Below are 12,133 nucleotides of genomic sequence, written 5' to 3'. Positions count from 1 at the left end.
CTGAATCACTTTGCTGTACAGTAGATATTAACACAACATTGTACATCAACTATACTTCAATAAAATCAAGTTAAAAAGTTAAAGTTGTTGCTCAGTAAAAAATTCATTGTAAAAAGGACACTTCTATTGAATAACATGTTTTCTTTCTTAGTAATCTCCCTTGAAATATTATACTTGTGATATAATTTTTACTTTGGATTTTAATCATCTGTGAATACATTCTATTTTCTTTATTAAATCATAAATTCTTTGAGGGAAGGATCAATGTCAGGTTGGTGTTTGCAATATTCACAGTGCACAGTAGGCATTCAAACACTGAATAAAAGAATGGGTGTTTTGTTGAACATTATTTAAAAAACTGTACATTATTTTTCACGGCAAATACAAAGTAAGGTTTCATGAATCAGCCTGAGATCCTCACCTTTGAACCACTTATTTATCATTTGAATCACTCTAATCACTACTCCCTGGCGTGCTGCAGTCCATGGGGTCGCAAAGAGTCCGACACAACTGAGCAACTGAACTGAACTGAACTGAATCACTACTCACCTATCTTTCTATTTCCCTCCTTTCAACAAATATTGAATATTCAGCATCAGAGATAAGTTAATGAATAAAATAGTCATAGTTCCTGGCCCAGGAGAACAAAATCTAGTGGATGCTTACCATGTGAAATACTGTTTCAGAAGGACAATTCATGTAGAACTGCAAGTAACGAACTCCTGTAAGTGTAGTTTTAAGCTAGTTTGTGCACTCGGTTTCTCAGTGGTGTCTGACCTTTGTGACCCCATGGACTGTAGCCTGCCAGGCTCCTCTGTCCATGGAATTTTCCAGGCAAGAGTGCTGAAGCGGGTTGCTATTTCCTTCTCTAGGGCATCTTCCCCACCCAGGGATCAAACCTGTGTCTCCTGCATTGGCAGGTGGATTCTTCATCACTGAGCCACCTGGGAAACCGATAAAGCCTTTATTTATCCCCACAAATTTGAAATCCACGGTTTGATACACATCCACTGACAAAATAAAGACAACAATTTCTGCCTCTGCCAACATCAGAGGTGTGTCATCAAGAAAACTGAGGTGATATATGTAAAAAAAAAAAAACAAACAAAACTAACTTTGAATCTTAGGAGTGAACAGTGCCATTTCAGGAAGTTTCACTGTGCTCACTGCCAGCCACGGTAAACACTGGATTCATTTACACACAAGTTTATAAGATTATAGGCTACAGATAGTTAAAGAATCTTAAAGTTTTAAGTTTTAAGACACAGCCCATCACCGAGGTCTGGACTAAGCGGACCACTGGGGCATTTCATCAGATACATGCTTTTGCAGAAGCTTAACATCCTTCTTGGCATTATTTTCTATTTTCTTTTATAAAGTGTCAAATTTAAATAACTAGCATTGGACTTTCCTGGTGGTTCAGTGGTTAAGAATCTGCCTGCCGGTGCAGGGGACATGGGTTTGATCCCTGGTCTGGGAAGATCCCACATGCTGAGGAGCAGCTGAGCCCATGTGCCACAGCTCCTGAAGCCTGAGCACCCTCCAGCCTGTGCCCAGCAACAAGAGAAGCCGCTGCAGTGAGAATCCTGAGCACCACAGCCAGAGAGTAGCACCCACTTGCTGCAACCAGAGAAAGCCCACACGAGCAGCAAAAGACCCAGCACAGCCAAAATAATAATAATAATAATAATAATAATAATAATAAAATAAATGACTAGCATCTGATGATTCTTTACAGTTTACAACATGCTTTCCCATAAACACTCATTTCATCTTATCGAAATTCTTACTTTACAGAGGTGAAAGCTGAGGCTGACAAGAGTTACAGAAAATTCACTGTTCTCAACAGAAGCTGACTGTGGATTGAACCAAAATAAGATGCCTTCTCCCCATACCACGCTGCCTCCCCACAACAGACAGTGAGGGAAGTGAAATTAGTTCCTTCAAAATGGCTTTACTGCAAGAAATGTGGCCCTGAAGGTAGAGCATGTAACCAGGAAATAGTCGCCCTAAAAGTCACCCTAGCCTGATTCTTTGAATAGAGACACCCATCAACCTGTACAACCGTGATGTAGTGATATGGTAAGAAAAATATATTTGCTTTTTGTCCCCTAGCACAGAAGTTCTGAAACCCTCATAATTTCCTGAGTGATGGGGTGATAAGAGCATGTTTTGTTACATTATTTGGGTTTTGTTCTCAGTACCTGGCACAGAAGCGTTCCGAGAACTCCCAGCTTGGGGAATGCATCCATTTGCAGGGAGTAGATGACTCAGCCCAAACTCCACGGGACACAAGATTCTGCACCTGGGGCCCTTCTGGTACTGCTCTATGTACCTGTTCATCGGGCTATTAGTTTGTTTCCTTTATAAATAACCAGTGATAGTAAATACAGTGTTTCTCTGGCTTCTGTGAACAGTGGGAGCAAATTACTGAACCCGAGGATGGGGTTGTGGGACCCCCTGACTTGTAGCTAAGTTGCACCAAAGTGTGGGTGACCCGGGAACCACTACTTCAGATTGGCAGCTGAAGTGACAGGCAGTCTCGTGGGGCTGGGCCCTTCACTTGTGAGGGATATGTATGAAATCTGTGTAGTCAGTGTCAAAATGAATTACACTGTAGAATACCCAGGTGGTGTTCCAAGAGGACTGGAAGATTGGTTGTTGTGGAAAACCTGTACCTTTGGCATTAGAAGTACTCTGAACACAGTGTACTCAGTTTTCCTTTACCAAGCAGCCATTCAAAAGTGCTTGTGGGGATTTCCCTGGTGGTCCAGTGGATAAGACTGCACTTCCAATGCAAGGGGTGAGGTTCAGATTCTTCGTCAAGGTGCTAAGAATCTACATGCTGCATAGCTCGGCCAAGAAAATACATTGAAAAAAAAGAAAAGCTTGTGAGTGACTTCCACAGCCAGGCATTATTTTGAGCACAGGGTCACAGCAGTGACCAAAACATCAAGCCTCTCCTATCTTGAGATGCTTTGCTCTCCTTAGGGAAGAGAGGTAATAAACACATTACCTGGGGATTAAGATGTTACAGGATAGTAAGTACTAAGAGCAACAGTAAAGCATGGTGGGTGGGGAGGGAGTGAGGGATGTAATAATATGATATATTCTTTCACATGAAGTAGTGAGGAAAGACCTCTCTTCTAAAATGACATTTGACCAGAGACGTGATGAAAGTGAGGGAGGGAGCCTTGGGGGTGGATTTCTGGGAGTGGGGAAGTGGGGAGATTTAGGCTGAGCCAATGCCAAGTGTAGAGATTGTGAGGATGGTCCCTGGGGCTGCTGGGCCATCGCATTGCATCTGTGCATCCCATTCTCTCTCCCACATGACTATTTCATGTCCTCTTCTTTGTCATCAAATCTCCACCCCCTCCTTGCCTTTTCTTATCTCCTACCCCTAACCTAATTTGCCACTCCACTGAGAAAATAGAGCCAGAGGAGAACTTAACAAGCTTTTACACTTGCATCCACCAATTTGGAGAAGGCAATGGCACCCCACTCCAGCACTCTTGCCTGGAAAATCCCATGGATGGAGGAGCCTGGTAGGCTGCCATCTATGGGGTCACTAACAGTCGGGCAAGACTGAGAGACTTCACTTTCACTTTCAAGCATTGGAGAAAGAAATGGCAACCCACTCCAGTGTTCTTGCCTGGAGAATCCCAGGGACGGGGGAGCCTGGTGGACTGCCGTCTATGGGGTTGCAAAGAGTCGGACACGACTGAAGCGACTTAGCAGCAGCAGCTGCTGCTCATATCTCCTGGTTTCCCTCTCATTACGCTGATGAACTAATTGTGCTTAAGAGGCCATACTCCCTCTACACACTAGAACTCATTCCCCTTCTCCTACTTGTGGACAGGGATCCATGAATTATCCCCTCTTTTTTTTCTGTATCAATTTTTCCTTCTTTAACTGGATTAATCTATCAATACAAATGAACCTCTCAACACATATATGCTAATAATTTTCCCAATTTCAAAAAGAATCCTCTCTGGATCCTTCACTAACTTTGTTGCTGTCCTATTTTCTGCACACTTTAGAGCAAAATGAATTCTGTCTTTAACTTTTTTTTTCTTCATCCATTCTTGAACCTATGTCAATCAGGCTTTCACCTCCACAACTCTGCTGAAATAGGTCTTATTAAGGTTGCCAGGGGCCTCCATCTTATTAAAAATCAATCGCCAGTTGAATTTTATTTTATCTGAAGTATTACTAGCATTTGAAGTAGTTGGCCCCTTTCTCCCTTCTGAAACACATTCGCTGCTAGATTTTTAGGACCCTGGCATCTTTTGGTGTTCTTCCTAAGCAAACTGGATATCCTTGGTCTTCTTTGCAGACCTCCTAACATTAGAATGCTCCAAATGCAGTCTGCTGATACTTTCTCTCTCTAGTCTTTTTTAGTGATCTCATCCAATCTAACGCAAAATCCATTTCTGTGCTGACATTTCCCACATGTGTATCTCTAGTCTAGACTTTCCTCCTGAATTCCAGACACATAGCCAACTGCTTACTTGACTTCCCTCCTTAGATGTCTGAAAGGCATCTCAATCCAGACATGTCCAAGGCTGAATTTGTTCAACCCTATAATCTTCCCTATCTTCAGTTCAGTTCAGTTCAGTTGCTCAGTCGTGTCCGACTCTTTGCGACCCCATGAATTGCAGCATGCCAGGCCTCCCTGTCCATCACCAACTCCCAGAGTTCACTCAGACTCACGTCCATCGAGTCAGTGATGCCATCCAGCCATCTCATCCTCTGTCATCCCCTTCTCCTCCTGCCCCCAATCCCTCCCAGCATCAGAGTCTTTTCCAAAGAGTCAACTCTTCACATGAGGTGGCCAAACTATTGGACTTTCAGCTTTAGCATCATTCCTTCCAAAGAAATCCCAGGGCTGATCTCCTTCAGAATGGACTGGTTGGATCTCCTTGCAGTCCAAGGGACTCTCAAGAGTCTTCTCCAACACCACAGTTCAAAAGCATCAATTCTTCGGTGCTCAGCCTTCCTCACAGTCCAACTCTCACATCCATACATGACCACAGGAAAAACCATAGCCTTGACTAGACGGACCTTTGTTGGCAAAGTTATGTTTCTGCTTTTGAATATGCTATCTAGGTTGGTCATAACTTTCCTTCCAAGGAGTAAGCGTCTTTTAATTTCATGGCTGCAGTCACCATCTTCAGTGATTTTGGAGCCCCCCAAAATAAAGTCTGACACTGTTTCCACTGTTTCCCCATCTATTTTCCTATCTTAATCAATGGCAATTCCATAGTTCCAGTTGCACAGGGGTGTAGTTACCCTTGATTCATATCTTTCCCTCATGATTTTTATTCAATCTCTCAGTTCTTTCTAGAAATTAAAAAACTACTTTCTACCAGATTTTTTCAACTACCCCAAGTTAACATCCTCTCTTGTACTAGCTTTCTAACTGGGTCTTCCTGTCTCCACCATGATCCCCTTAACAATCTACTCAACCCAGCATCCAGAATCACCATTTTAAAGAGAATGTCAAAACATGCCATTCCCTTGATCAAAACTCTTTCCATGGTCTCCGGCCTCTCTTGAATAACAATTCAAAGGCCTTATGGGGATTTTAAGGTCCTCTCTCATTTGGCCTCTACTACACCTCTGACCTCACCTCCATGTACTTACCACCTTGCTCACTCCATTCCAGCCACACTGGCCTCCCTACTGTTTCCTAGACACCAGGCACACTCTCAGGACCTCTGCACTTGCTGTTCCTTCCACCTGAAACATTCTACCACCAGAAAACCCACTCTGTTATCTCCTGTAGGTCTTTGCTCAGTGAGTCTAACCATGACCAGCCAGTTTAAAATAGCAAACACCAACCCACTCCCCTTACTTACTTTATTTTTTCTTTAGCACCCACCTTATACAATATATTATTACTTATTTGTTGGTTCTTTCTTTCCACTAGTATATACTCTAGTAGTAAGAAGTAGTAGTAGGGCTTGGTCATGTCTGACTCTGTGCGACCCCAAGGACTGTAGCCCCCCAGGCTTCTCTGTCTGTGGGATTCTCCAGGCAAGAATACTGGAATGGGTTGCTATTTCGTGCTCCAGGGAATCTGGATGACCCAAGGATAAAACCTGTGTCTCTTAGGTTTCCAGTATTGGAAGGAGGGTTCTTTACCACTAGCACCACCTGGCAAACCCAGTATGTATCCTCTATTAGAGCAAAGATATATCTGTTTTGCTCATTGCTATATCCTTGGCACCCAGGAAAGTGTCTGGTATATTGGAAGAACTCAATACATGCTACTGAATGAGTGATGAATAAGTTTAAGTAGCTTTTTGGAGGAACTGGGTTATAAAAGAGGGCACAGAAGTGGAGTGCACACAGGAGACAGTGAAATTTAATTTTTGAGATGTGTAGTCCTTTAGAATGCTTACATGCGCATAGAAATGATCCAGTGGAGACAGGAACCTTAACGACACTGGAGAATGAGGAAATCTGTGCAGCTCCTGTTGTCAAGCAGGAAAAGGGATGCCACAAGTGGAGGGAGTAGCCTTAGATGGGAGCCAAGATCATGTATCCACAGAAAGAGGAGAGAAGGTGAAGAATATAGACACAAATAGATGGGATCTTATAAACTTATCTGATTGCTTTTGACTTCTTCATCAGTTAATTTCCTTTCTGCATCAGTTGAGATGAAAAAAGAAAAAAAGAGGCAATGGAGATTTGAGAAGGTGTGAAATGATTCTCTAGAGAGTGGGAACATCTGTTGATCAGGGGAAGGGAGTAGGACTACCAGGCTCATTTACAATTAGGTGTCATGAATTTCCAATGAGACCGTCAGCATGAGAGTGGGTGCTGCAGTGTGTTCAGGTATAAGTACAAAAACGGTGTAGAGATGGGTTTAAGCAGACTTGGCACTGGCCAGGCGAACAGGAAGCTCTAAGAGATGAGCAAGGCTGTTGATGGATGTACCAAAGTACTTACAGTGATGAACCATGAGATCCAAGCTTGGTCAGACGGGATGTGAGGATAAGAGGGTGAGGTAGGGTGGATTTGCTAGAAGCATTGTGGAGGTGATAAGGTAAATAAACTGGCCCTTCTGGCAAGTCTGAAGAATTCTTAACTTGTGGAATAAGTTACAAAGATAGGAGATGTCAGTAGGAGAAGATGTTTGAAAATGGGATTATGGAAGGACGCTGTTATTGGAATAAGCCAAGGGTCTGACTGCAGAGATGACTGGCTGAGATTAAATGGAAGGCAATCTAATTGGAGAAGGGGTCAAGAATTTCGAGGCCAAGGTATTGGAAAGGTCAACCACGTGAATACTGAAAACACCAAGAGTCAATCCAAGTGTATTGTTAAAAGGACAATGGAAAGGTGCAAATGTTTTTCTGGACTCTTAGAGCATGACCTAGCATTCCACTGACAATTACAAGCAGCAGCAGCAGGTAATATAGGTGTATGGCATTACCTTTTAAGGTAACAGGGGATTTTATGGAGAAGGCATGAGAAGTGATCTGGAATTGGTAATGAGGTGCAAGAAAGACACCTTGTCCCCTTTAAGGCTCAGTAATATGAAATGTGCCAGCAGCAGAAACATGAATCAGAAGACAGCATTCAATTGGAGCAAGGTAGTAACAGGAACACTCTGAGAAGATGTTGAGAATACAGACAACTGAGATTCAATCAGCGAAAATGGCTTTTACTAGCTACTGTGCCTGACTATCTGGAAATTCCCATTTTTAAGATATTATAACAAAAAGACAATTCAATTTTCACGGGCTGTACTTTGACTTTTGTTAACAAAATACCACAAACTGGGGGACTTAAAAAAACAGAAATGTATTGCTTCACAGTTGTGGAAACTGTAGGTCTGAAATCAAGCAAGACTGTGATCCCTCTTAAATCCCTAGAGAATTTTTCCTTGTCCCTTCTAGCTTCTGATGTTTGCTGGCAACCCCTGGTGCTCCTTGGCTTGCAGATGCATCACTCTACTCTCTGCCTCCATCATGACACGACATTCCCCCTGTGGGTCTCTGACTCGTCTCCTTTAAGGACACCAGTCATGTTGGCTTCCCTGGTGGCTCAGATGGTAAAGCGTCTGCCTGCAATGTGGCAGACCTGGGTTCAATCCCTGGGTCAGGAAGATCCCCTGGAAAAGGAAATGGCAACCCACTCCAGTACTCTTGCCTGGAAAATTCCACAGATGGAGGAGACTGGTAGGCTACAGTCCATGGGATCACAAACAGTCAGACACGACTGAGCAACTTCACTGGTTCACTGGTCATGTTGGATTAAGGACCCACCCTATGCCAGTTTGACATCATCTTAACTAATTACAACTGCAACACCCCTATTTCAAATGAGGTCACATTCTGATGCACCAGAGATTAGAGGGGTTTCCCAGGCGGTGCTGGTGGTAAAGAAACCACCTGTCAATGCAAGAGACATAAGGATGCTGGTTTGATCCCTGGGTCAGGAAGGGCCCCTGGAGGTAGGCATGGCAACTCACTCCAGTATTCTTTCCTGGGAAATCCCATGGACAGAGGAGCCTGGTGAGCTACAGTCCATAGGGACCCAAAGAGTCAGACACAACTTAGCAACTTAACACACACACACACACACACACATACATACACACACACAAGGATTAGAACTTCAACCTATCTTTCAGGGAAACACAACATATCATTTGGGTTAACCACAGCAGAACTGTTGATAAAAAACACTACATTTTTAATGAAATGTAAGTCACTCAGATTTTTGTCCTATGCAGTAAGTGAAGCCTGGTCACTCAAGTGTTCAAGCAATTCCCATTGTTTGTAAAAATGCACACCAACCTAAACAGATAAAAAGTGTTATATACTGTGTATGCGATTTTAAGTGATATAATGTAGAAGTAGCCATTGAGGCCGTATGATGGTGCCATTGAACCCAGTGGAACAGCCCAGTTAGCTCAAAAGGGAGGCATTAGACTTTTGAGTTGAGGGTCTTGGGGTCTCTTTCACTATTCTTGTAGCTCGATGATTTAAAAATGTTGAACCAACTAAAGCTCACAAGTCTATGGGTCTAAGAGTGGGGCAAACTTGCAATAGCGTGACACCATTAATACTAACCAGCTGGGCAGGTCTTGCTCTAGCATGGCAATAAGTAGAAAAGGGAGAACGGTACTCGCTTGGTTCTTTGGTCACAAGTTGAAACAGTGTCTAAAAAGACTCCAGGCTCTGAGATACTCAAAAGTGCTACCTAGGTCTCAGCCCCACAGCTGTGACTGTGATCGTTCTCAAAGGGTTGTGGAGTAAGAGATGCTACTCTTCAGCAATGGAGAAAACCTAGGCTACATACCCATACTACTGAGAAAACCTAGGCTACATACCACTGGACATTCTGTATATGCCCAGCTCTACACTACTTCTCTGGCTCACTGCCACTGGGGACCCCAGGCTGGCCTGCATCCTGTGGCCACTGAGGGCTGTTCCTGGTAAATTATTGTCCCAGGTCCTGGAAAAAACACTGAGGGATGATCCTAGCTCTCACATTTAGTGAGCAGGTAGATACATACCAAGTCTTTTCTTCCCAATGAATGCAAATAACATTCACTTCAGTTTCAGTGTAACTCATGGCAGATTCTGAACTGGTGATTCTAAATAAATGAGGTCTGTTATGCTGTGGGAAGTGATCTGATTATTGACACTCCTTACCTTCTAAGGATAGAGGTAGCATTTCAAATGGCATGGTAAAGCTGAGGATTATTACTAGCAGGTAATGTCTTTCATGAAAGATGCAAAATCCAACTGTTTAGTAAGGCATCTTTTCCTCTCCACTTCCCACACAGCTTGTAAGAAATGAAGTCCCTCACTCTATTACTTTAATTGAATTCCAACTTGGGTAATTACACTATAATTAAATAAATTTTCCCCACAGTTTTAATTCACTGACAAATAGTGCTAGTCAAACAGCTACATTTCACTTCTAGAAACGCATCCCCACTCTACTTCAGTGATGAGTGGAGTGATTTATATTTGGGAGATGTTGTGTATGAAAAATGCACAGTTCATAAAATATTTTAGGTATCATTCATGATTACATATGCTTTTCTCAGCATGAGATAACATTAATTTCATTATAATCTCTCATCTAATTTCTCATATGCTTAGTGCCAAAAAAGAAATAAGCTAGGTAATTAGCATTTCTTATTTTCAGAACAAGTTTTGCTACTGGTGTACCAGTAGCTTATATTAGTTTTTCTTTTCCTAAAGCACATCCCTGCGAGCAGACTGGGGTAGGTGTTACTGTTTCCCATTCTACAGATGAAAAAATCGAGGCAGTGTTCCCCAGAGTGAGGAAGCCTTTTCCTATTCATACCAGCACTCGGAACTATAATTAAGCTTTGACTCTTCCCTGGACCAAGGCTCTTTCTATCAACCTAGATCATTAGTAATCACTTTAGTCTTACTAATGTGAAAATAAAGTGCAGCACATTTTTGACCTATGTCACAGGGTGCTAATTTGTAATAATTAATGATTTAGCCAGGAGTCAGAGGCCTTATAAATGGGTCCTGCTGCTGTCCGTGGTCATGAGACTACAGAGATTCTGACTTTGTACAGCTCACCCAGAACAGCAGTTCAAAATACGATGCCAAGTGGTGTAAAAAGATTTCAATTTCAGTTTTTTTCCCTAAATATCTTTCTTAAAGGATTGTAGATGGCTTTTAATGAAAGATATTAAAAACAATATCAAAATACTCACAAAAAGCAGCAGTAGCAGGGGTGTGACCACGATGCCCTGAAAGAAATAAAAGAGAATGATGATCATCTATCAGCCTGGAGAGCAGGATATTTTCTTTGCCATTTTAAACCTTGATGCACAGAAATGCTTATCCTTCTCATTTCTGTTTAATAAAATCTAGGAGATAAAGAAGAGGGAGCCCCACTCTTGGCTCTCCTGACCACAAGGCCTTAGCATCTCATATCTCATATCATTTAAAATACAACTACCAATCTTCCTTCAACTTGTCTTCCCTTTTTCAAGCCTAAGTTCCCTTCCATGTTGCATATGCATCACTTGGGTGAAAGCTGGCAAGCTTTCTCACTCCAAGGCTTTCAACTCTAACTTGGATAAAGTGCCCCCTTTCAAGAGGAGACAGGTGGTTTAGTCCCAGTTGGGGTCCTCTCCTGAGCAAAGACCACGTCAGCTGTGATGAACGAGATGTCGTGATTTTGTAATGTGAACTGATCTCCCCGAGGAAACGAGCTGAGATCTCAAAACTCATTTCACTTGATTAGACTCCATGTCTCCATGGTGGAAGGCAAGTCTTTCATCTAATTCAGCCACCGAGGACCACCTCGGTCCCTCTGTCTCCCCGAGGCAGGAAGGAGCAAAAGATTTGTTTTCTTCGATGACAGGGAACAGTTTGAGGCTGTTGTTGATGAGGCAGGATACAAGCTTTTAGGTTTCTTAAAGGTAAATCTTTAAAACTAGGTGTTTGAGTTGGGAGTTAACATGACAGGTCTCGGTTTTCGAGCAGCAACCGATGATTTGCAACCTTAGTTGTTCCTTTATCTCTCAACATTTTATTATGATTTATAGAAGAAAAAGCATTTCATCCTTTTATTAATGAAGTCTACTTGGACCTTTAAAATTCCAAACAGTTTGTGAGTCTGTGTGTGTGAGTGTGTGAGAGAGAGACAGAGACAGGGACGATACTGTGACCAGGATCCAGTTTGGGGACCTCTTCATTACTTTTGGGAAAAAGGCCTTTTGGTATTACTATATGGAAGCCCTTTTGTCATTACAGTAACTAAACTCTTTTGACTGTGGCCCAAAGGAACGGCTTACCTTATATGAACATTGCTATCATAACTTTCTTAGGCATATACACATGTGAATATCCACACACCGACTTGCTTTATTGTTAAATAATAGAATAAATGCTTCTTTATTGTGCAAACTCTTGCAATTGGCGATAGGGAATACTGCATTTTAAGTGCTATATTTTAAAATCTATTTATTAAAACATGTATTGTGACTTCTCAGCTCCATCGGTGTCTAGGAAGCAAGTTCTCATCAGCACCATTTAGAAGAGTGTCATGTACAAAATACTGGAGAAGGAAATGGTAACCCACTCCAGTGTTCTTGCCTGGAGAATCCCAGGGATGG

At 42.4% G+C, this 12,133-nt stretch overlaps 1 protein-coding gene across 7 annotated transcripts in view; it reads right to left on the bottom strand.

Moving 5' to 3' along the window:
- SLC10A7 (solute carrier family 10 member 7) overlaps nt 1–12,133 on the bottom strand; it is a 323,368-nt gene that overhangs the window by 68,286 nt on the left and 242,949 nt on the right. For all 7 annotated transcript variants that reach the window (XR_011561088.1, XR_011561087.1, XM_070769034.1 and 4 more), the window contains one exon: nt 10,724–10,759. Coding sequence is in view for 4 of the 7 variants with exons in the window: in XM_070769031.1 (XP_070625132.1) it covers nt 10,724–10,759 (36 nt within the window). In the remaining 3 variants the exon portion in view is untranslated. The remainder of the gene's footprint in view (nt 1–10,723; nt 10,760–12,133) is intronic.

Source organism: Bos indicus, chromosome 17 (genome assembly GCF_029378745.1).
Source record: "Bos indicus isolate NIAB-ARS_2022 breed Sahiwal x Tharparkar chromosome 17, NIAB-ARS_B.indTharparkar_mat_pri_1.0, whole genome shotgun sequence".
Classification (NCBI taxonomy): domain Eukaryota; kingdom Metazoa; phylum Chordata; class Mammalia; order Artiodactyla; family Bovidae; genus Bos; species Bos indicus.
The sequence above is the reverse complement of the archived record's forward strand: the minus strand, read 5'-3'. Positions and strand labels throughout refer to the sequence as shown.